Source organism: Macrotis lagotis, chromosome 1 (genome assembly GCF_037893015.1).
Source record: "Macrotis lagotis isolate mMagLag1 chromosome 1, bilby.v1.9.chrom.fasta, whole genome shotgun sequence".
NCBI lineage: Eukaryota > Metazoa > Chordata > Mammalia > Peramelemorphia > Peramelidae > Macrotis > Macrotis lagotis.
The window spans coordinates 43,895,206-43,921,789 of record NC_133658.1 but is presented as its reverse complement, the minus strand read 5'-3'; the positions used below and the strand labels follow the sequence as shown (position 1 = coordinate 43,921,789).

Sequence of the window (26,584 nt, the reverse complement as noted above, 5' to 3'; positions counted from 1 at the left end):
AATAAAGTCTGAGATAGGCGACAAGTTGCTGAGGTCCTCTAGACCCAAGAGCTAGTGCTACACCACGCTGCCTGGGAAAATGTTTGGAGAAAATATACTTTTCTGATGATGATCTGGATTTAAAATACAAAGCCCTTCATAACCCATCCCTCTCTTACTTTTCCAGTATGGATTCCTTGCTACTTCATTTCTGACTGTTCTCATCCTTGGAATACCCTCCCCTTTTCCACTTTGTCTATTGATTTCCCAGATTTAAGTCTCAAATTCCCTCTTCTATTGAAGACCTTCACAAACCTCTCTTCATTCTAATGCTTTTCTACTGTTAATTATTTACTTTTTAGTGTGTATCTAACTTGCTTTGTGTAGATTTGTTTGCATGTTGTCTCTCTAGTAGATTGTAAGCTCCTTGAAGGCAAGGATTGTCTTCTGCTTCTTTTTGTCTATTTGTGTGTGGGGGGGGGCTTAGCACAGTGCAGGTGCTTAATCAGTGTTTATTGATTGATTAATTAAGAGCATTCCTTGATGTTTTGATTAGGCTTCTTATAAGTGGTAGAGTTACAGAACTAAATCAATGAGCTGTTCTCATCACCAGTTTCCTTTTCTTCCCAGTCTTTTTATGTTTGCCCAACAGGAATGAGGCCTTGAAAAAAAACTTTTTCTTTTATACCACATCATGATTTGGAGGGGACCTTGAGTTCTGAAAACTTATGCCAAGAGAATAAATGACTGATAAAATCTACCAAGATTGAAAAGCTTCAGGTGTAGACCTGATTGTGGATGACCCCCAAATCTAGAGAAGTTGTTCTCTAGACTCAATAGAGATGCGTGGTTACTAGGTCTTGAATTTTTTTTGGTCACAAATAGCACATGAAAAAAAATCAGTGGAGGAAAGACCTTTATTGTATGTCAACTCAACACTTCCCTTCAGTGTGAGACTTTTCAATTTGACGAAGCTGATGGAATTTTTCATTGGCTGCCACGGGAAGCAAGAGGATAGAGTATAGGGCCAGAAGTCAAGAAGACTCATCTTGGGCAGCTAGGTGGTACAGTGGATAAAGCCTGGCCCTGGATTCAGAAGGGCTTGAGTTCCAGTTTGGCCTTAGACACTTAATAATTGCCTAGTTATGTGACCTTGGGCAAGTCACTTAACTCCATTGCCTTAAATAAAATTTACCCCTCCCCCCAAAAAAAAGACTCGTATTCCTGAGATCAAATCCAGTCTCAGACACTGGCTGTGTGTGACCCTGGACAGGTCACTTTATCTTGTTTTCTTCAGTTTCCTTCTCTGTAAATTGAGGTAGAAAAGAAAATGGCCCATCATTCCAGTATCTTTGCCAAGAAAACCATGCAGTTTAAAAATGTGTCATATAAAATACATTTAGGTACAAAGGAATGCAATTATATTGAAATATATTCATCAAATTTTTTTTAATTGAGTTCTCAGGACCTGAATTTAAATCCTGGCTTTGACACTTAATGACTATGGGCATTTGTAAATGCATCTAAGACTTCTTTCTTCTTAGTTCTCTGGCAATGGGCTTTGTTCACTACCCTTTCTCATGACACTACTCTCTCTTAACTTGCCTTTCCATCTGGAAATTTATAACCCTATCACAAAGGGCTGAGGAACCAGAGTTGTTGCCCCATTTTATAGGTGAAGCAGTGAAAACAAGGAAGACCAATTTTAATTATTTTTGTCAAAGAAAGTACTGGGTTTAGTTTTATTCTCTAAGATCTTACCTCTAACCCAAAGGTGGTGGCCATCAAGGGATTGACCATACTGGAACTGACAAAGAGGAAAACTTTTATACAAAAACAGAATAGAGAAAATCATTAACCTCTCATTGTCTCCCAGGATCCTGGTCTTTGTCCTGAGTCTGTAATTAACATAGAGGAGACAGCCGGGAATCTTAAATTTACTAAATTGACAAAGTGACCAATATGAAGGCCAAGTACTCGCTAAAGAAATCTTATTATATTTAGCATTGTGTATATGTATTTGTATGTGTGTGTGTGAAAAAAAGAACAAACAGTGTTCAAATGAAAACCTCACATATTTGGCTTTGAAATTTTAGGTCTTTAACAGAGCAATCCAAAATTAACTTCCTGGGTATATTCTGAATTTTCCTTCTGCTTTCAGATTAACAGATTATTTCCCTCATCAGCACTGGACAAAACAATTTTGGTCTTTTACCTCCTGCTGAAAATATTCTTATTCCACTAGTGGGGTAGGCTTAGGAAATTTAGGTGGGGTTCATGCTGATGATGCAAATGGAAATGCTGTGGTTTGAAATTGATGTAAAGAATTAAGAATGTAACAGAAACAAATTCTGTAATCTTAAAAGCTGTTAAATCTTTTTAAATGGGTGAAGGGTCTTTGCTCTTGAGATGTAAATTAACTCCTGTTGTTTCATTGTTTAATTAAAATTTGTATTCTGTCTCTATTACAAACCCCAGTCTTCAACCCTCCACTTGGTTTCCATCTGTAAGGGGAGAGGGATTTCCCCTTTTGCTCTCAGTGCCCAGATAAAGGACTAGGCTAAAAAACCTGAGCTGCCCCTCTGCTTCTGCTGGTGCTCTGACTGTCTTTCCTTATCTCCATTCTATGTCTACCAAGCAACCCCACCTAGCCTTTTGTTAGTCACTCTGTCTTAAGTGCTTGTTGACCCTTCAGGAAGAAAAAGTTTTTTTTATCTTGTTTACTTTGCTATATTTCATAATAAAATCCTGAGGAGTTTTAACATTCCAGAGAGCATGCAAATTCATTAGTCTTTCAGTGCCCTCCCACATTCTTATCTAGTTACCCTAAATCTCATAGACTACAAAATGATTCTTCCTCTTTCTCTTTTAGACTGTTTGTGGCATTCCTTTAGAGTCACTTGTTTTAATTAAAAGTGATGCTTTCCAATAGCAATCATCCTTCCATCTTTTAACTATTTGAAGTTTATAGACTCAATATTCAGAGGCTTCAAATTAAGTCTTCATTCTTTTGGACTTGTAGTCAGGAAGATCCTGATTCATATACCCCCAATTTAGATAACTCTTTGACCACCTGCAGGTCATTTTTTTTTTGCAAGGCATTGGGGTTAAGTGACTTGTCAACAGTCATGCAGCTAGATTTTTAAGTGTCTGAGGCCATATTTGAACACAGGTCCTCCTGACTGTAGGAACTAGTGCTCTATCCACTTCATCATCTTGCTGCCCAATACAGATCATTTTAAACTTTGTTTCTCAATTTCTTTAGATTAGGGATAATAATACCTGTAGTATTTATTATCTCACCTGGGGCTTTATAAAGATCAAATTAGATAAAGTTTTGAGATGTTTTGCTAACCTACAAATACACCCATACTTACAATATTTATATGGGAAGCTGACATTAGTCTTATTTCTTTGATTAATAAAGATGTTCTCATCTGTTACAAAGCTATCAGTACTTTAGTGGGATGGGGCAGTTGAATTTTTTGCCCTTAATATAAATGTCAACTCTTTTTTTGTTTGTTTTTGGCAAGGCAGTGGGATCAAGTGACTTGTCCAAGGTCACACAGCTAGGTAATTAATTAAATGTGTGAGAGCACATTTGAACTCAGTACTATATCCACTGAGCCACCTAGCTGCCCCATTAAATGTCAACTCTTACTAGACACTAGCTTCCTTATTATCTCTCAATTCAGAGCAATTAAGTTGGTGACATTTTTGAAATGACTGCTGTAATTTTTAGCATTTTAAAGCTTTGTGAATAGAAGTCATAGCAAAGTTAAATTTTGGAAGCATATATAAAATCTTTTCTCTGTTTCAAAGTCTGAATTCCTTTTTGTTGGCAGTGCAAGATTGCATGGACTTTTGTGCCTATTAGTGACCTCCAAGGTTTCCTTTCTCAAAATTAGTGACTTTTGTCTAACCCAGGAGTTAGGAATATTTTGATTACAGCTGTAGGCATAAACCTTTCCCAAGTGAAATTTAGAATCTTGATCTTAGGACAACAGACCCTAGACCTGTTTATGTAGCATGCCTGCAAGCTGAACTGTTTGATTTTAGTTTACCAGGAATCTTGGGACCTTGGAAAGCATATGGATAGGCAAAACTAAGACTGTCTGACCTTTTCAGTATTTATACAACACCAGGAACTTAAATAAATTCAAATATGGTACTTGAGTCAGAATCAGCAGTAAATCAATTCTTTTTATAAAGAATACACCTGTGCTTTATTTGTGCCAAAATAATTTGCTGAAAGCATAATTTTTAACTGTGTCCTTTCCTAAGAATATTCTTTCATTCCTGTTTTGTTGAAGAATTTCAAACTTAGGATATTTTTCTTATGCCAGTATTATGTTCATGCCTGCCAATCTGAATGAGACAAGTGATTCAAATCTCCCATTTTTTTGTGGTCAGGGCTTTGGTTGGACATGGGTAGGTTCCATATATATTAGACATTATGGTGTTAATCGCTTTTGAAATATTTGTAACTATTCTGATTCTATTGGTAGTGATACTTCCTTACTCCCTAGTTGTTATTTATTTTCAGTTTCAAATTCTCTCTCTTCTCCCTTACGCTTTGAGGAGACAAGAAAAACAAAGCTTTTTTACAAATATTGTGAAGTTTTGCAAAACAAATTCCTACATCACCCAGGAAAGAAGGGAAGAAATTGTCTCTTGGTTACTTCCAATCTTTTATTCTCCCCAGTTCCATTAACTGCTCCTCATATGACATGGGGTCAAGGACTTTCTCCAACCTTGCCTTGTCTTGCCTTAGGCACTTTATAGGAGATCAGTATCCTTTCTAGACTGTTGCCTAGCTCTGAAAAGCATATCACAAGAATTCTGATAAAGGTGATCCTTTCTCTTCCTGGGATCTTAATGGAACCCTCAATCTTAGTAACTTTCATTGATGGCCACAGCATAGTGCTAATTCTTTTTTTATTATCCAACTTACTAAGATCTGGAGATGTTTTTTCACTGCTGTCTAATAATGCCTCCCTCCATCTGGTACTTGTAAAGGATCCATATGTGTCGTGACTGCATTTCGTCTTCTGTGTGTCAAGCTTCTATTGGGTCCTGACTGTCGTCATTCTGCTTTTTGCCTTTCTAGCTTTGTATCGTCCACAGATTTGATGACCATGTTGTTCACCTAGGTTCATGCACAGATCCCCAGTTCTTTAGTCAGTCAGCTAGCAAGCATTGGTAAAGCACCAGACTCTGTGCTCAGCACTTTCTGGAGACCTTCAGTTGCATCAATATTGACCTAAGAGCTACTTTTGAGTTTAGCCATAAAACCAGTTCTTGATCCACAGTTTTTCAGCTTCTCTCCAAGGATGGTATGAAGTACATTATCACCAGCTATTCAAGCCTAAGTAAAGTGTAGGAGAAGTTAGGTGATTTCTTCAGGGTCACACAGGCAGCAAAGAATTTATCCCAGCTTTTCTATCTCCAGATTCAAATTCACTGTTTTGCTTTGTTTCACCATGCTATCTCCAAAAACAAAATATTTATTTGGTTCAGTTGTGTTCAAATCTTTGTGACCTCATTTGGCAGAGATATTGGAGGGGTTTGCCATTTCCTTCATCTCATTTCACAGTTGAGGAAATAAAGGAGAGCAGGGCAAAGTGCTTTGCCCAGGGTCACACAACTAGTAAGTGACTGAGTCTAGATTTGAATTCAGGAAGATGAGTCGTCTTGATTCCAATCCTAGCTGCCACTATTTTTTTTTAAATTAACTATGCTTCCCCAAATCCCACCAAAACAAACAACAAAAAAAATACAAAACATTACACAGTGATACAGTATTTTAAGGTGTGCAAAAAAACCTTTCTCACAAAAAAGATAGACTCTTAAATGGACACATATCTCAAATTTCCTAGTTAAAATGCATCTTCTGATTTCAAATGCATTAGCACCCTATCCACTATGCCACACTGACTCCTCAGCTATCATATGAGTATATGTAATGACCAATTCTGTAAGAATAAGAATGCACTATTTCTATTATAATAGAATTGTGATATATTTGCAAGTAATTAACAATCACACAGTTCAAAATTTTTTTTTGAGATTTACTTTTAAGCATTTTTAATAATTTCATCAAATACATTGATGAAAATGTACCAGTTTTCTGTTAACAACATTTAGTTAAATTCAGCAGGCGGTTGTTTTTAAAGATCAGTCATTATACTAGGCACTGGAAATATAAAAATTAAAGGTAAATAAAAAATGAGAGAGCTAGGTAATGCAGTGGCCCTGAACTCATGAAGATTCAATTTGACACTTATTGGCTGGCCAAGTCACTTAATTGTTTATCCTTGGTTTCTTCATCTGCTAAATAAACTGGAGGAGGAAATGGCAGACAACTCCAGTATCTTTGCCAAGATCACAAAGAGTTGGAGTCACAAAGAGTAAGAGAGACAACTGAAAAACTCCTGAACAGCAACAACAAAATTCAAAATAAATTTCAGTACAGGAAGTTAGGTGAAAAATAACACCTGAGGAGGGAGGTAGGAAAGGTCATTTCATATGTAAGAAGTGTCATTTGAGGTGACAGTTGAAGAGAGTTAAGAAATTCAAGGGACAGAGATGAGGAAGGAGGAGGGTATTCAAATCCTAACTCTTGGCTGGCATCTCAGACCCTGAGCTTATGTGCCCCGGGCCCCCAGGCCTTGCAGCTGATCCCACAAAGCAACAGATCTTTGGTGTCATGTCCCATTCAAATTCTCCTCAGAAAAAAAAAATCTCAAAATAACTTACCGTTCCAGTCATCTGGGTAAGAAATCTGATATTGTCCTATGTGGTAATATACATTTGTGTACAATCTCATTTGAGGCTTCTTAACATCCCAGAGATTACCGTACAAGTGTTATCCCCATTTTTTCAGATGCAGCTTGGCTTGACTGAGGCCAAACTTGAACCCACACTACCTATTTTATTAGACTCTTGGATTCTTTATGATAAATTATATTAATTGTCTATTTTTATTTGGGTTGTAAATGCTGTTTCCCCAATGTGGGTATTAGATTGTGAAACAGCAGGTGGGATAGCAAAGAAAATGAGCTCGTTTGATCAGAACTAGCCTCCTCTTCTGAGATCTTGCTATGAGGTTCTTTTTTTTTTTTTAGGTTTTTGCATGGCAATGGGGTTAAGTGGCTTGCCCAAGGCCACACAGCTAGGTAATTATGAAGTGTCTTGAGACCAGATTTGAACCCAGGTGCTCCTGACTCCAAGGCCTGTGCTTTATCCACTACAACACCTAGCTGCCCCTTGCTATGAGTTCTTAATTTGATTGAGCAAACATGAACTAAACACCTACTGTGTGAAGAAGAAATAGGACAATGGCTTCTTTCTTAAAAGAACTTTTATTGGTTAGTTCTGCTCTACAAGTAAAAATGAACAATTACTTGGTTTTGGTCTTTTTCAAGTCATTGATTCTAAGGAATTCTAAGGGGGAACCAATTGTTTTTTCTTGCACACTCTGTAGGCTCAGTTGGTATTGATATCCTTTCTACTAATCCCCCCTCTAAATAAATTATACCATGTTTGATTTTTATGGTTGAAAGGAATTGAGAAAATGTTGCATAAAAGTGCAAGATCTCAATTCCAAAGGAAGGAGCCTCCTCACTGTCATTGAAAGCATTTTAGACCCTAAAAACCTTAAGATGAACACACCAGGATTCCTTTATCTGAGCAAGTTAATTAGAAAAAAATATCATCTGCTGAGTCAGATGAGTAGAACCAGAAAAACATTGGAATACCCTACCCTAACAGCAACATGGAGGTGATGATCAACCTTGATGGACTTTCATTCCATCATTGCAACAATCAGGGACAATTTGGGTCTGTCTGTGATGGAGAATACCATCTATATCTAGAGAAACAACTTTGAAGTTTGGGCAAGGACTATTACCTTTAATTGAGGGGAAAAAAACCTGTTGTCTTATTGTCTGATCTTGTTATCTCTTTTTATGTTTCTTCCTTAAGGATATGATTTCTCTCTCATCACATTCAATTTGGATCAATGGTATACCATGGAAACAATGTAAAGACTGGCAACTTGCCTTCTGGGGGGGAGGAAAGTAAGATTAGGTGAAAAATTATAAAACTTGAAATAAATAAAATCTTTAAAAAGAAAAAAGAAAAAGAAAAAGAAAAATATCATCTTCTCCTCCACTCCAGGAAGCAGGGAATGAAGACTCATAGAGAAATAATCTTTAGTGAATTGGAGCATTTCTGTGATCAAAATTCATTTATGATGTTAGGAGGCAGTGTGATAAAGCTGAGACCCAGAGAAAGTGTCAGAACTTGAAGCTGAATTTCTGACATCAAATTTAGCTCCATTTAACTCCCATTCCACTATATATCACACTAAGCTGTGGAACTTTCAGCAGGTCACAAGCTACCTGGTCCTTGGTGTCTTCATCAGTACAATGGGTTAGATAGATGCCATTAGAGGCCCTTTTAATCTTAGATTTGTGATCCTATATTCCCTCTCATTAATGACCCTCCTTTCCTACCTACCTCCCTCCCTCCCTCCCTGCAGGGAGAATCTTGTAGGTACTTGTAGTCAGTGTGAGCCATAAACAACAGAAATATTCCATGATGGAGACAAAATGAAGCACTAATAGGATTTTAGTTATGAGGATTGATATTCTGTTTTGACTTGCTGGTGGAGAAGTAGAAGTTTTGCTGGAATTAAAAGGTTCTATTTTTATCGGCTGTCATACATTAATAGGTGTTTCTTTTTTCTTGCCTCTTTGGAGTTAAGATGTGACTTTATTACTTCAATGGAAGCATTTTGTACTCCCAGTGAATAAATTCTGAGAAGTAGGATTCACTTTACAAATACCTTTTTTTTTACATCAGCTTTATATTTATATTTAGAGATTTAGTATCACTTAGTCTTTGAATTTTTTAAAGTACAGTTCATCCATAAATGAAATTTTTTTATCACTTAATGTTTTAATGTTGCTTAGAGAAAATGGACCTGTTATGTCTAAAGAATTTAGGGATCAAGAGGGATAACTGAACTTTGTTTATTGATTCTGAAGTGGTAGGTATTGTAGATTAGTATCAAAACAAATAGCAGTGGAACTGGAGAAGACTTTTGGACAACTTAGGCAAAGCTTTTAATCTCCTTCTATATTTATTAGCACATTCACCTTAGGAAAATCACAATCTTCTCCTTAGCCTCTGTAATGGTTGGTTCAATTAAGGGCTTTTAAACTCTCTTCTAGTTATTTCATTCTAAAACACATCTGCTTGGACTGTAGCCTACTTGGAGTTATTAAGGTGAAGGGGTAGGGGACCATAATCATAAGCTGCAAATAATGAGCTTTTTTAAAAATGCTTTGAAACAATAAATAAATACATTTTATTTTAATAAAATACATTTTTAAAAATTGATATGTTTCTAGAAATTTTGTTGAATCTTAACCTGTCTATACAAGAAGGTATGAAGAATTCAGCTCCTTCATTTTATTGTTGACCTTTTCATCCTGCTTTAAGCATTGTAAATGACTTTATATGTCTCATTTGTTCCTGACAACAACACTTCACATTTTACAAATCCGAAAATTGAGGCTTAAAAAAGTTGTGACTTGCTTATGGCTGTATAACAAAAGTTTGGAGGTAGGATTCAAACTGAGACTCACTTGACTTAAAATCTAGAACTCCTTCTGTTTAATCATGCTAGGATAGTAGATGATGTCAATAAAGTAGCCAAAATCAATGTAATGCCCCAAATGATCAGCATTCCTATATAGCAATAAAACTGCTAAATTCATTTCAAATTCCATTTCAGATAACACCCAGTTGTCAGATCATGTAGTTTCTGAAAAAAAACTAATTCTACATTTGATTATATAGATATTGTTTTTACAAAACAAGTATATTCATGAAGTTGTATACAGATGGAAATTTTTCTAAATCATAAAATATTTTAAATTCGTTGAAGAAATTTACTATCTTTTTTTTTATAAGGATTTTCCTATGTTGAGAGTTAGCTTTAAGTGCACCTTTATTATGCTGGACCATCTTCCAGTTTTGAAATGTGCAAACAACCTATCCTCTGAAGTAGTTATGTAGTTTAATTGTCTGCCTACTTCACACTCTACCATTTCTGAGTATGGCTTATGGCATCACTTTCTTTTGGATGATTTCCCCTACTCATCAGTCTTGAGTTTTGTAAGTTTAAATACTGTTCCCTGTGTTGAAGAACCTATTTTAAAAACATAATTCAAATGTATGGACTTTATCTTTTCATATACTTACATATTTCTTCTTATTTTTTTTCCTCTTCTAGCCTGACAATGAAATTTCATCAGACTGCAACCATGTAAGTATAGATTTCATGTTTGTTTGCATTCAGCTTTATGATTATAGACATTGTAGACTGGCTCCTTTAAGTAGTTTCAGTAGTTTACTTAAAGCAATCTTGGTTATGTTAACAGAGGGTCATGTTAAATGGTTTTTTTTCCCCCCAACTTTCTGATAATATGCATTGGCATTCCTCATTTTTAGTGATCTGGAAATAAAGAAATGCTAATTTGTCAAATTGATTCTATGAGATTCTTTTTTTTTTTTTACCTATTACACCTGGATTACATCTAATGAAGAATTGTAATATTGAATCATTAAAGTTCTATAAAACATTGTAAATGCCGAAACCAAGGATGAGAAAGGTTGTTGTATTTCCAACTACCAGAAATGGAATCCAGTAACAAATAATTAAATATTGACTACATTTATGTTTCCCATGGAAAAAAGGTCTAGTAGCATTGTGAATTATATTTTCTTCCTGTTAGGATTTCTAAAAGGAACCACCCTCCCCTTTTATTTGTAGTTTATATTAAAATAGAAAGAATTCCACCTTTAGCATTATGTTCATCAAAGGAGAATTTTTATCCCAAATTAGTTAATTTACAGAGCACAATAGTTTTGAGAGTCTCGATATTAGCTTAATTTGATGCTAAAGACATTCAAAAGACCCTTGCTTTGTCAGAAAATTCCTACCCAGTCTCATAAGACTGTTCCTTATTTTTTAGCATTAGGATATTTGAGACATGTCCTGGGATTCATATTTATTGTTCTGTGACTCAAAACTTTCAATCAGGCAGTTACTCTGTAACAGATAGATGTGAGTAACAATGGATCAACATAAGGAAGATATATTTTAATTCAGGGCTTTGGCCCCCAGTATTTAGGAAATAAATTAGTTTTTTGTTTTACAAGATCTTTTCTGGCCATGCAGACCCTGCCCCATGATATGAGATTAAAAACTGTAATTAACAACAACAGCATTTATTATGTCTCAAATACTTTACTAGGTGCAGAGGGTGGGATGTATAGACATGAATTAAATCATCTTCACCCTCAACAAGCTTACATTCTATTCTAGTGTAGGATTTCTTTATCAGTAACTAAAGCTGTACTCTTCTAAGAAGGTGAATCTCATCTTTTATTTAAGGACCAAGGGAACTAAGTTCTGTGACTGACTCCATCAGCCAGAATCCAGTTCCTGATTGCTAAGCATATTAAAATTGATTTTTTTTGACTTAGAATTTCTCATTGAACAAACTTACTTAATGAGCCATGCTGGTTTTAAAGCACCAACTTTTGTTTGGTTCTGTAGATTAATTGCTGTTCAGTTACATCCAAGTCTTTGTGACTCCATTTAGGGATCTCTTAGCAAGGATACTGAAGTAGTTTGCTGTTTCCTTCTCCAGCTCATTTTACAAATGAGAAAACTGAGGCAAATAAGATTAAGTGATTTGCCCAAGTTTACATAGTTGGGAAGTATCTGAGGCTGAATTTGTGCTCAGGTCTCCTGACTCCAGACCTGACAATGTAGCCTCTGCATCACCTAGCAGCCCCATTAATTTATTAATATTAACTGATAGATTTTCATTAATACTGTAACATAGTTATTAAGTTTCCTCATAATGTTCTTGGACTTTAGTTGAGCAAAATGTAGCATACCTGTTTCCATGGCTTCAAATTCTAGTTGATTAGTAATATCACTTTTTAAAATTGTAAAATCCTGTCACAGAATTTCCATTAACTAGTTCTTGTATTCATATTTATAGAGCACCAAATGATATGCTGTATATGAAATGTAATCTTGACTAAAAAGACTTTCAAGGGGAGCTATGCCCTTCTGGATATGTTCAGCATAGAAATTCACATTTAAGATTGATTATGGGTTAGGATTTTTCAAGTGGGGAAGTGATTTTAATTTTTTAATTTTAATTTTCTAAATTAACATTTAGATTTTATAGTATAGAGTATAATATTGTTTACTTTCAAGGATTCCTTCTCTATCCCCCACTGCTCCTACTCCCCTTTCCTAACTGCCTGATATTTTGTATTTATTCTGTATATAAGTATTCTCTTTATATATTTGTGTTGTCTCAGAATATAAATATATATTCCTGTTTCATATTTTGTATTTGTATTCTCAGTGACTGGCAGATAGTAGTTGCAAGAAATGCTTATTTATTGAAAGAACATATAATCAAGTGGAGGCATCAAAGCATAAACATAAAAGGATAATAATATACAGTGAAAGTAGGATATTAACTATAATGGAGGTTTTATTTTATTTCAAACAGGTAGCCCAGATAATTTTATTTACAGTAATATTTCAAGGACTTGTGAAAAACCAAACCAAATATTGTCTGTAAAATTTATTATATAACAAAACTGTGGAACAATCCAGGAAATAGAGAATCTAGCACAAATGAACTGACCCATAATCTTCTAGAACAAGTTAAATGGATTTCATTTGTAAAAGGTTTTTGGAAAGAAAAACCCTCTCTATATAACGTTGATTTGTTGGCGGTTAAATCATGTGCCCCTAATAATTTACTAGTCTCCTTTATAAAATGTTAACAATTTGGATTAATATGGGCCTAGATGGTTGGGTGCATTTCAATTGATGAATATATCTATATTCCATTGCTATATGTCCAATAATGACATCCAATCAGCTTCATGTCCATTGTATCTCTTAGATTGCTTAGACTCTTTTCACATGTAGTTATTGTTTATAACCATACTGTAATATTGATTCTCTACTGTTTCCCCCTCCTATTTTCTTTCCCATTCTGTTTTTCCAAATTATTCAAACTTGAATACTTGAGTTTTCACAATGACAAGGGAATATTGCCACAGATAGGAAGCACCTTCATTCTTTTTAAAGCATTTTTTTTATTGGGGAATAAATATTATCCCTGCTGGCATTTGGAGAGAAAAGTATCTCCCCAAAATCCTGTTTTGTGGCTATAATATGTAATGTTTGGCATACTGTTTTAAATTAAAATTGATATACCTTGTCTATGTTTTTGTTTTTTCCTTGCATTTTCCCCCCCAATCATACAATGATAAACCTGATTTTCTTGGTCTTTTAATAGTTGATGTATTTTATTTTTATTTTTTTGAAAAATTTTATTTATTTAAGGCATTTGGATTAAGTGACTTGCCCAGAGTCACACAGCTAAGGCAATTAAGTGTCTGAGAGTGGATTTGAACTCAGGTCCTCCTGATTCCATGGTTGATGTTGTATTTACTATGCCACCTAACTGCCCCCTTTACATGTATTTTTGAAAGGTATCTTATTAGTGTTTTTAATTTTGTTCCCTCAGAATTTTTTCTTTCATACAACCAAGAATGTTGTGACATATAATCTTACTGTCTTTGTTACTTTGAAAATATAGTTGTATTTTATCTGCCTTTCTTCTGTGGATTTTTGTCTTTTTTTTGCAGTAACTTAACTAGTAATGGTCCTAAATATTCCATCATCCTAACCTTTTTTTTCCCCCTTTTGCCACAGTTGTTGTGGAATTACAAACTGAATCTTACTACAGACCCCAAATTTGAATCTGTGGCCAGAGAAGTCTGCAAATCTACCATATCAGAAGTAAGTTATAAAAGAATTTGTGGATGGACAGTAGACTTAGGGAAAATATTTATATGCTAGACCAAATGTAAAAGGGAAAGAACTGATATATTTTTCTTTTTATTGATTTTTTGGGGGGAGGTGGGCATGTTGGGTGGAGTTGAGATAAAAAGCATATTGGAAGTGTTATAAAGCAGCATAAACTAATAAACTAAAAACATTTTTCAGAAAATGTTCACCATGTGAGTACTGTTCTTCCTTAAGAACCCCATTGACTCATGAGTCATAGATGAGTCCTGATAAAATTCAGAGTTGTTCTTTGCTGCCATATTTCCAGACACATTAAAATACCTGGTCTCTTAACATTGGGGTTCCTAAAAGCACTCAAATATTGAAGTTTTGGTATTTTGTTTTTTTTTTTAAGCTGTTGACTGTGTTGAAATACTAAAAATTCTTTGGGCTTTTTCCTCTAGCCATATGTGAGTGAAGGTCAGTATAGCTGGCAAGCCAGTGTAGAATGGGGAAGCAGGAACACAGAACTGACTCTTAACGCAAAATGACATTTCCAACACCTCAATCCTGGACCACCAGAGCTACCAGGAGATAGCACTCATAGCAGAATTCACATGTATGGTGCTGCCCATTTGGCACCTATATTAATATCACTAGTACCTTAATGATGTATAAAATCCATACTCATTGGAGTCAGTATAACCCAGAATCTTTGGGCTAAAGATTCCTAGGGGACCTCTCATTTTACATGGATAGTCTTATGGGCCAGGTTCAGAGCAGATCTCCTAATAAAGTGAGTAAGAATCTGCCCTATTTTCATATTTCCTTAGAAACAGCAGCTTCTGGTCTCTACAATTAAATAACTCTACTAATGCCACAGTTTGAGAGTGTCTAATTAAAATCAACTTATTAAACATTAAGAACTTACTATGCTAGGACTAAGGCTGTGTGTGCTTATTGTTGGATCTCAGCGTGACCTGCTGACAACTTCTCTCTTGGAAGAATGAAGAAGGGTGGTTCCCTTTATTCAGTAGAGAGTTAAATGCTTGAGTCAGGAAAATGAGATAACAGCAATCAGGGGGTTGTTGGGACTCTCTTAGGACTCCTTACCTCTTGGTTCTGAGATTCTGGCTTCCAAAAAGCCAATAAGTAATCTTTGGGATTAAAGCCATGTTCATTTGCTTATACTACAACTACACCAAATGCTGCCCACTTTTCATTTATTTGCATTCATTAATGGAGCTTATTTTATACTGGTACATATTCTGCAGTCATAGCAGTGATAGGAGAGTGGGTTGGGCTCTTAAGCCTTTGTCTGATGTGCAGAGGTAATGGTGGCATGACAGAGACTGCTGATTGAACCCTAGTGACTGCACAGACTACTAATTTATGGTAAATGGGGATAGAGGGGCCACCACCTGAGATGCATACCTGCTCTGGGATGGAGCTCTTGGTTTTGTAGCATGTCAGGGCATTACCTAGTCCCCAGGTTGCAGCATTTGAAGTGGCACAGAATACCTGCTGTACTCCTTACAATTCCATTGATCTTATAGCTTTTGCCAGATAACAATAATAGCCTGACTACCAACTTAAAAATGTGGTTTTTTTTTCCCCCATGCCATTGTGAGATTTATTTTGTATTTTACCAGATTTAAAACATAGTTTCAAGTAGAGGTGATGAAAATTATAGTTATCCCAAATAAGAAATAATGTACTTTAACCTTTTGCTTAGTTATGAAATAACAATCTACTTCCTCTATACCTGCACTAAATTAGGACATGAAATCATTACTACCAGTGCCCATATCTTGTTTCTAGATTTTCACATCCCTTAAAGACTGTTCCCTAGACCAGGGTCCCTCATCACTTTGCTTTACTTGAGGAATTACTAAGTAGTTTAGGTACCAAAACTTGAGCTGCTAAATGATTTGCTCCTTTTAGAAGCAAAATGATTGTTTGCAGAGTAGTGATATGACTACATGTAAAACACCATTTTATTTTGAAATTTGATTTAACATTATTTGAGATTAACATAAATTGCTGCTCTAAATCAACTTTTCTTTGAACAGATTAAAGAATGTGCTGATGAACCAGTTGGGAAGGGCTACTTGGTCTCATGTTTGGTGGATCACAGAGGCAACATCACTGAATACCAATGTCATCAGTATATAACTAAGATGACAGCTATTATCTTCAGTGACTATCGTCTGATCTGTGGCTTCATGGATGACTGCAAAAATGACATCAACATTCTGAAGTGTGGCAGTATCCGTCTTGGAGAAAAGGTAGCCACATCAAAATGGCCAAAAGGTTCTCTTGGACTTAGTGTTTAAAAGAGTTAGGAACCTGGTGTTATACAAAATATATCTTCTAGCCCCTTTCCTAAAGAGAACCCTTGCTCATTGTTGTAGTCAGAGCCAAAATGTGAAGAATCCTACTGCCTTCCACCTTCTTCCCCGTTGTGTGACAAGCTCATCAGGCTCCTTATAGGAAATAAATCTTAGAAGTAGAAGAAACCATACACAGAAGCCTTATCTGACCTTCTTTTCATGAACCATCTTGTACACTGTTTTAGGATTACCCATTCTATGCATTTCTTTGTTACTGTCCAGGAAAGAGTATTCTTATCTCTTGAAACTGTAGAAAATGTGTTGGTATTATTTCTCTGGTTTGCTTTTATAAAATATTTTAAATATTTATCTGAGGTATCATGGTGAGAATTATTCTGTTGCTAAGAATAGTTTTATCTTCAGAATGATGAGACAGTTCTGAATCCACAAACATTTATGAGGCATCTCTTCACTGTGCTGAAAGAACCTACCCACAGATACAAATACTGACCCTTCAGGAGGTGAGGTTCCAGTAGAGAAGACAATGTGCACACGCTTAGAGTTATATAAACTAAGTGCAGTTTCCTGAAAGAGGAGATGAGGTGCTTGGAAGATAACACTGCAATTGAATCTTTAAGGAAACCTGTGATTTCAGCAGGCCCAAGCAGGGAAGGAGGGAATGCACTCCAACCTAGGCACCTGGCCAATGCCAAGGTGCAAAGGCAGCAGATGGTTTATTGTGTGTGAAGGCAGCAGGTTGGCCAGTTTGGTTGGACTGTCTGCATGGGGGGCAGGGATCAGGAAGGTAATTTTTGATTGAGGAGTTTTCAGGGCCACACAGGGGCTTCTGGTTGGTCCTAGGTATTGAGTTGAAGGTTGACATCATCAAACAACACCCCCCCCCTTTTTAAATTTATTTATTTTTATTTTCATCCATTTATACATGCATATTTCCAAGTTAAAAAATTTCCCTCCACCCTTCCCATCCCCCTCCCCTCAGTAGAGAACAGACAGGTTAGCATTTACATATGTATTTTGTTAAACTTACTTACAAATTAGTAATTTTGGAATTAGTATTAAGGGAAAGAGATACATAAGAGAGAATTTTTTATAGTGTTCATCAGATTTGGTAGGGGTGTTTTTTTTCTGGGTGTTTTGGTTTTCTTCCTCTGGTTGGGGATAATATAGCCCATAACCAGTCAAACACAGTTGTCCTAGTTCTATGGACTGTGGAGAGGAGTTGCTTCCATCAAGGTTGTTCATCTCATAATGTTGTTGATATTGTTCTCTTGATTCTACTCCCTTTGTTCAGCATCAGATCCCGTAAGTCATCCCATGCTTCTCTAGAGTCTGACCATTTATGGTTTCTTATGGAACAATAATATTTCATAGTATTCATGTACCATAACTTGTCCAGCCATTTCCCAATTGATGGGCATCCCCTCAATTTCCAATTCTTTGCCATTACAAAAAGAGCTGTAGTGAATATTTTGGAACATGTAGAACTTTTCCCATTTTTTATAATTTCTTCTGGATATAGTCCTTGAATCAGAATTGCTGGGTCAAAGGGTCTGAATAGGTTTTATTGCTCTTTGGACATAGTTCCACATTGTTCTCCATAGACCCCTCTCTTTAGGAAATAGCTTTGTAGGAGATGTATTGGAGGGCAGGGCAGGAAGAAGGTGGCAGTGACCTAGGAGACCAGTGGCATGGACAGTGCACACTCAGAAACAGGGAGATTTAGCAATGACTGGAGAGTTGAGGAAGCTGAATCTGGGGAAGATCTGTTTTTCTTCCACAGTTATTACATCCCCACAGTGATTATGTCCCTCTCATGCAGTCTAACTCTTACCCTTCTTCCTTCACATCTCACTTTATTTCAGTAGCTTCTTCCTAACTGAATTTGCTGGCTTCTGGGCTCTTCTCTCCTCTTACTCTCTCTAATCCAGCCACCGCAATATAGTTGCTAAAATCATCTATAAAAGTACATTTGACTTTACAGTACCTCTTCTCAAGAGTAACTTTCTATTCCCTCTGAGATAAAAGGACAAATGTAGCATTGAAAGCTCTTCGCCATCTGGCCCCAACCCATTTTCTGGATCTGCTTTATGTTGTTCTCCTTTTTTGTACTCTTATGTTCCAGCCATACTCTGTGCCTATCACCGCATGGCAGACCTGCCTCTTGGCCACAGTGACCTTCACAAAGGGTCACTCTGACCCATTGTTCCTCATCTACATGGTGAGGGCCGGTGGTTTCCCGTCACTTCGACGATCAAATACTTCCTCCCCTCTTCTAGTCTTTATATCTCTTATATCCCTTCCTCTCTTCACCCCCCCCCCCCAACACTGCCTCTTGGCTTCCCTGCCTTCCCTCAAATCTCAGCTTCAGTCCCATTTTCTCCAGGAAGCCTCCTGTAATGCTCGTGCCTCCCAGCTCTGGGTCATGGAGTTGCCCTTGGGGACTGGCATCTCATCTCATTTCTTCCACTCAGATGGTCTTGCCTTTCTTTGATTCTGTAGACTTAGCTGAGTGCCTGCCAAGGAGGAGGAACTTTTGTAGTTTTTTTTTTTAAGGTTTTTGTAAGGCAAATGGAGTTAAGTGGCTTGCACAAGGCCACACAGCTAGGCAATTATTAAGTGTCTGAGGTCAGATTTGAACTCAGGTACTCCTACTCCAGGGCCGGTGCTCTATCCACTGTGCCACCTAGCTGACCCTTGCTTTTGTAGTCTTGGCTGATTTACTTCTTTTTTTTAACTCCACCATTTACTTTTCAGGGAAAGAATGAAATTTATGAGGGCCTGGGTGCTGATGGGAAAGCATTTTAAGATGTCCAGGCTATGCTAGGAATTATTGTTTTTCTGTTTTTGCTGAAGAAGAGGATGTAGATGAATCTGACCTTTTGCCCTCTTTGATTTCCAGTTTTGAGTGAACCTTGTCATGGTGTTAGTTCCTTAGAGTTACAGACATCATTTTCAGTGCTTTTTACCATTTGAATAGGTTGGGGTTTTTTTGCTGTTCTCTGGTTGTCATTTCGCCCCTGTTTCATTTCTTTCATATATGGTTCTATCACAACATCACTTTCACATAGCTTTTCCCCAGTTGCAGTGGCTCTAAAACGCAAAATGGATATAGGAAAAAATAATATTTGCTTTTGTAATAATCAGGTTAATTGACTAGATGGGGTATTATTTCAAGTTGTTTCCTGTTGCCTCTGACTCATCAGTGCCCAAGATATTGGTTCCAACCTCCAAGTGCTTAAAAGTCTGAGAAAAATAGATTGAACTACTGTGATATGATAAAATTGATAATTTTTCTAGCAGGTTGGAGTATAAACTGATGATTTATTTGTGTTCATTTTGCCCCTGGTTCTACCTTTTTTGGTCCATCTTTCTGTATCCCATCTATTTAAGAGAATTGAGGACTTTCTTGCCTTTGTTTGATCCAAAGATGGATTGTTGTTCTCGAGCCTTGTTTTCCATGTGTCACTTCCCAGGCAGAACCAAACTCCCATAACTGCTGATGCTGAAGAAGCATGGCTTTGAAATCTGTCAATTAATGGAGAGAGGCAAATTGATGCTAATGTTCCCCTCATTTGTCTTGAGGCAGGAGCCTGGAGCCTAGGAACTTCTAGATGGTCAGTAGTGGTGAGATTTGAACTGGCGCCCTCCAGTGGCCAAAAAGGAGGGGAGGCCATCATCTCTCTACTACCTAGTATGATAACTTGAGTACAACATTATCTAAAATGATAATGTGTATCAAAATATACATAAACTAAACTTCAGAATAAAAAAGAGGAGGTTCGTAGTTTAAGAAATTGATTGTAGGCCTTGGTTTGCATTATTACTTCTATTCTTAATGAGTAAATAACTTTTATTCATGAATTTAAATAGTTAATTCACATTTTCTCCTGTGCCCTATGGAGGTGGTTAATGGTAGAATCCATTTGCCAAAAGTGATAACTGAGCATTGGATAAAGGCTTATTAGCAGTCTTACATTTCTTTTCTTTTCTTTTTAGTCTTTGATAAAACTAGAGATGAAGAGGGAATAAAATGCTCTTCCACTCTTAAATACTTATTGCAACAGTAATGAGGTACTTGTCTTCTTTAGTGGATACGTGCAAATACAATTTATAAAAAACATTATCATTTTTTACCTGGTTTTAGTTATGTATCTAAATTTTTCTAACCATAGGCATCTAATTTTTCAGGGGTTGTATTCAAATGTTTTTATTAATAAATTTATTTTAGTTTGGAAATCATGGAAATTGGAGTTTAGAGGAAAAGTATGACTGAAAACTATAGCAAATAAAAAAAGTTTATGATGGAAATGGTATTGTGGCTCAAGCTTTGTAGTGTGATACCTCAGTCACTATAATTAATATTAAACTTTATATTTCTTAGTATTACTTAAACTATGAAAGTGGTTGACTTTAATAAAAAGCCAATGAAGCCATTAAAAAAAAAATAATAGCACTGACTAATATTGTGGGGGGGGGCTTCAGTAAAGACAGAAAAACAGTAGTGTGTGTCCACATACATCTGTCATGTACATAGAAGAATCACAAATCTAACTTCAGCATCATAATCTCATGTTACTCTCTGTTATCTAGAAATACCAAAACATAGAATTCTATCCTGGCAGTGGAAAGGGGAGGTTTGGTTGAAGGGAAAGTTTACTATGAAGTTTGATCATTTACCTGAGACTTGTTCTGTACTGATGAACTTGGGACAACCCCTGCTGTGTTTCACTTTATTCTCTAGTCATCTTCTATCTTGATGTACATGCCAGAAATCATGTCTAGGAACATTAGGTCCATTTTATTCCAGAGCCATGGGGCACCTATGACCAAAGATCCAGCAAGCACAGAGAACATTGAATATTTTACAGGGACCTTTGTGACAGCAAGCAAAACTTCTCTCTGCTTCCATTTTTAGAAGCATTAAAAAAAATTTTTTTTTTATTATCTTAGTTTTAAAGCCTAGCCACTTTCTTTTAAGGAACTGTACATAAAGTTAAGAAGGAAAAACTAAGATGCAGGGAAATGAATTAAATTGACACCTGGACTTAGACAAGGAAATAACTTCATCTAGGCAATGTTTTTCCCTATCCCTATGCTGTAACTCAATTAGGCTTATGATCAGCATAAGAGAAGGAAGAATTCTCTGATTACTTTAGTTAATGAAAATATTTCTTGTTTTTACCTTTTTTTTTTTAAGGTTTTTGCAAGGCAAATGGGGTTAAGTGGCTTGCCCAAGGCCACACAGCTAGGTCATTATTAAGTGTCTGAGACCGGATTTGAACCCAGGTACTCCTGACTCCAAGGCCGGTGCTTCATCCACTATGCCACCTAGCCACCCCTTGGGTTTACCTTTGACCCCTTTAAGAAGCCCTCTCTAGAATTTTACAAAACCTTTAAATTTTTTTTTATTAAAGATTTTATTTATTTTGAATTTTACAATTTTTCCCCTAATCTTCCTTCCCCCACCCCCTACAGAAGGCAGTTTGTCAGTCTTTACATTGTTTCCATGGTATACATTGATCCAAATTGAGTGTGATGAGAGAAAAATCATATCCTTAAGGAAGAAACATAAAGTATAAGAGACAGCAAGATCAGACAATATCAGGGTTTTTTTTCTAAATTTAAGGTAATAGTCCTTGGTCTTTGTTCAAATGCCACAGTTCTTTATCTGGATACAGATGGTATTCTCCATTGCAGACAGCCCCAAATTGTCCCTGACTGTTACACTGATGGAATGAGTGAGTCCATCAAGGTTGTTCATGTTACTGTTAGGGTGTACAGTTAAACTGAGAATCTTTTTTTTTTTTGTCCTTTTTTAAATAGTTTTTTGCTAGGCAATGGGGTTAAGTGTTTTGCCCAAGGCCACACAGCTAGGTAATTAAGTGTGTGAGGCCGGATTTGAACTCAGATACTCCTGACTCCAGCAGCAGTGCTCTATCCACTTTGCCACCTAGCCGCCCCTAAACTAAGAATCTTAAGAGAAAGAAAGAAGAGGATTCATATCTGCCAAACTAGAGACCATAGAGCAAATCTGCATCATAGATAGAATAGCAGGAGAGATACCTAGAAATCTAAAAGAGACAAAATTGAATTAGGCAGCAATACCATTCAGAGATGCACTGAATAGGTAATAACCAAACAAATGAGAAGAGTGTACATAAAGGGACAGATTTGACCCTAAAACTATCATTAAGACTTGTTGGGGGTAAAAACTATGCCCAGATTATGACTTTGGAATAGTGGTATAGTAAGAAGATAATACCTATATGACTACAACTAAAAACCAGAGGAGGGAAGTGTTTTGGCAAGCTTTGGGATGAAGAACAGAGGCAGAGGGAGAAGCAGTGCTGTCCTTGGAGTCTGAGCTAAAAGAAAAAATGGAGGGGTTCAAGAAACAAATTATAAATCTAGCATGGAGGTGTAATCTAGGAAATGGGGGACTTAACCTATTTGTCTTCTATTTCAATAGAGGCTTGTCTTTCCTGATCAGTAACTTAGCTGGGTGTAGTGAAAAATAAAATGTACATGAAAATATTTCAGCATCTTCAATCAGTCTGCTTTCTGATAAAGACTTCTTAGTCCCTTTTATAGCTATATAGTTGTTTAAAGAATAGATTATGGGAAATATCTGGGGTGGTTTTGAGGTTCAGAGATACAAAGGCAAAAATTTCACATTAGTGTATTTTTGTCATTTCTTTTATTTTTAGGTGGGTTTTTTTTTTTGCAAGGCAAATGGGATTAAGTGACTTGACCAAGACCACACAGCTAGGTCATTGTTAAGTGTCTGAGGCCAGATTTGAACTCAGGTACTCCTGACTTCAGAGCTGGTGCTCTATCCACTATGCCACCTAGCCACCCTATATTAATGTATGTTTTACTATATAGTATGTTTATTATATTCCATAAGACAACTATCTCACTGAATTATTTTCTTTTAAATTAGCACTATTGAAATCAGTCTGAATGTCAATATACCATTGTTTAAGTTTATCTACTTATTTTGTCCATTTTTCCCAGAAATTTTTCAATGTGAGTTTTTTGTAATTTTTATAAATCTAGAGGAATGGTGGCTCAGGTGAAGGAGAGAAAGGGGAATAGAGAAGTTGGAGAGAAGCGAAGGAAGCTGGAAAGAGAAAGGGGGTCTTGGGAAGTAAATTTGTTGAACACTTTTAGTCATGTGTAAGTCTCTTTCTAGTATTCATTGATCTAAAACAGGCTTGAAGATGCCTTTGGCTCTCCTTGTTCCCCAAGAGCCCGAAGTCTACCATGGGTACAGCAGGGCAATATAATTAATTAATCAGTATTAATTGAAAGAGACCCAACTTCAACAAAGATGTAGTTTTTTTAATGCTCAAATGTTTTTTTTATGTTAAATCCTATGTTGTGAAATAGGAAGTTCAAAGTAAACATCACCTTATTTTTAGAAATGCAAATTCCAGGTTGAACTAGAAATGTTGAAGGAACCATTATTCCAGAATAATTGCATTTCTCAGTCATACTGTGATTTACTTGTGGATCTGTTTCCCTCTCTGGTCTTGCTGCAATGACCAAACCTTCCCCCTCTTTCCTTCCTTCCCCTTCTCCCTTCCTTCCTTTTATCTCCTTTTCTTCCTTCCCTTCCTTTCTTCTTTTTTTTTAGGTTTTTTTTGCAAGGCAAATGGGGTTAAGTGGCTTGCCCAAGGCCATACAGCTAGGTAATTATTAAGTGTCTGAGACTGGACCTGAACTCAGGTACTCCTGACTCTAAGGCCGGTGCTTTATCCACTGTGCCACCTAGCCACCCCCTCTTCCTTTCTTCTTTATCTTCTTTCCCTTCCCCTTTTCTTTATTTTCTTTTCCTCTTTTTTCCCCGTTTTCCCCACTTCCTTCCCACAAATCAAATTCTGTGTGCATGTAAGACATTCACTGGTGATTTCATTTGTGTCTGGTAAACATTCTTCTGTGAGATAAGGACTAAAGAGATTCTGCATCAAGTGAGACATAGATCTAAGCAGGTAAGAGTCAGCAAAGAGGTTTCTTTTTTTTATCTGGGAGATGGGGTAACAGGTTGGAAAGGTGCTATAGGCAGAGGTTCCTGGAAATGTGTTATCAGCTTATTCCCCTATCAAATTACAAACAAGATCCAAGCTGATTTTTATAGAAACAATATGCTCCTTAGTGTCGGAGAATGAGGGGATCCAGGGAAGTGCTAGTAAACATATGACCTAACATTTCCCTGGCAGAAAGTTTTGGATTTCAGTACTTCCTGACTACAATTGTGTCTTTCCCTTTGAGACACAAGTTCTTGTCTGTTCTTCTGACTAATTCATTTATTTTGATCTCTCAGCTCTAGGATAACCTCAATAGAGTGTTTCCTTCACAATATTTGGCTAGATAGTTTAGAACAAGGAAACAGTCTGCTTTCCAAGTTCTACCCCAAGCTTTTTGCTTAAGATGAGAGGTCCCTTTGGCTTTGTGAAGAGAACTTCTCCAGTAGCCAAAAAAGATCTGGGCTCAGATTCCATCCCTGATATATTAAGGTCTCTGGGACCCAGGGGAATCTCTTCATCTTTCTAGGCAGTTGTATATGTCACAGAGACCATACACCTGTGCTTCCAGGAATGTTGTCACCTGGCAGATCCCTCAACCAGTGAGATCAGGATCCAGGCCCTAACCCCATTCCAATATGTAGCAAAAAATTCCATTCCTTTAAAAGCCAGTCCTCTGATAGCTTATATGAATTAAAAAAGAGTCAGTGGGGGGGGGCAAGGTTGCACAGTGGTTAGAGCACCGGCCCTGGAGTCAGGAGTACCTGAATTCAAATCTGACTTCAGACACTTAATAATTACCTAGCTGTATGACCTTGGGCAAGCCACTTAACCCCATTGCCTTTCAAAAAAAAATTCAAAACTGATTCCGTGTTCAAAAATACTTCTTTTTAATTGATAAAGCAAGTGTTCCAAATTTAGAAGTAGGGCTTGAAATAGAATTTATTTCTGAGGAGTTTCTTACGTGCGTTAACCCAACTTGTTTGTTGATCAGTTTTCTCTTCATAAATGTTGAGATGCAAAATAGCAACTTGTTGCCATGGTGATTAAGCAACTATGCAGTTAAAGAGAATTGAATGATCTTAGGAAAATATTCAAAAGAAGTCTGCTTAAATGTTGGTGATCTTGTTAAATCACATTAAGACAAAACCATACACATTGGGGGGAAGGTATTTTCACATTGAATTATAGATGTTTAAGAGTTTGAGCCTAACTGCCCAGAGAGAATGAGATAAGAATTAAGAACAATGGGGCAAGCTAGGTGGTGTGGTGGACAGAACACTGGCCCTGGAATCAGGAGTACCTGAGTGCAAGGTCTCAGACACTTAATACCTAGCTGTGTGGCCTTGGGCAACCCACTTAACCCCATTGCCTTGCAAAAACCTAAAAGACAAAACAAAACAATGAGCATAATGACCACAGTTTTCACTCCATTCTTCAGTTTTGATTTTTCTCTTTCTCTTTAATAACCTAGCTCAAAGTTTTAAGTGGAAGAATGGAGATTTCCACAGTCTAACTCTTGGCCCTGAACAAAAGTGTTTCTGTATTACTATGATTTTAAAAGAAGCAAAATCTTTTTTTTTTTACATGTAAACATTGGTTTCAAAAGTAGCATAATCTTGTTCAGAGAGTTAAAGTATTCTCCTGGAGTTTTGTAATGCCATTTCTTAATACTAAGGTGACCAACCCACCTAGGGCTGTCTCTCTTTTTAACATTTAAGTAATCCTATTGATCAAGAACTTCATGTATTGGGTTTTTGATTAGCATAACTCCGTGAGTTTTAGCACCATTTTTTCCAATTGATATTTATTTGGGACCCAACTTTATACTTGTTTATGAAGTACAGAATGCTTCCTATACTTTTTATAAAATAAAAGGCGACTAATCATATATATAATCTCCTGTTTTAAGTTATCTTTACTGTGTTTCAGGACGCACATTCACAGGGCGAAGTGGTGGCTTGCTTGGAGAAAGGTCTAGTAAAAGAAGCGGAAGAAAGAGACCCTCGGTTTCAAGTCTCAGAACCTTGCAAAAAAGCTATTCTTCGTGTTGCTGAACTGTCTTCAGATGATTTCCATTTGGATCGACATTTATATTTTGCTTGCCGAGATGATCGAGAGCGTTTCTGTGAAAATGTGAGTCAGCTCAAGAGTGAATTTTTTCTTTCCTTCTTTTCTCTTTTTTTGAAAAAATCAAACCTTCACCCTAAGAAAACCATTAGAATTTAGTGGACAAGATTGGCATGAGAAATATGATAAGGAAGAATCAGTTTATTTTCATTGGTTTCTAGAGATATCAAGTATTGTTCATGCAA

General features: G+C 36.6%; 1 protein-coding gene across 2 annotated transcripts in view; it reads left to right on the top strand.

The window, feature by feature from the left end:
• The window catches only part of GLG1 (golgi glycoprotein 1), a 128,762-nt gene that overhangs the window by 48,223 nt on the left and 53,955 nt on the right, over positions 1–26,584 (top strand). For both annotated transcript variants that reach the window (XM_074199495.1, XM_074199499.1), the window contains exons 2-5: positions 10,286–10,318; positions 13,814–13,900; positions 15,961–16,176; positions 26,202–26,405. In XM_074199495.1, coding sequence (XP_074055596.1) covers positions 10,286–10,318; positions 13,814–13,900; positions 15,961–16,176; positions 26,202–26,405 — 540 coding nt within the window. The remainder of the gene's footprint in view (positions 1–10,285; positions 10,319–13,813; positions 13,901–15,960; positions 16,177–26,201; positions 26,406–26,584) is intronic.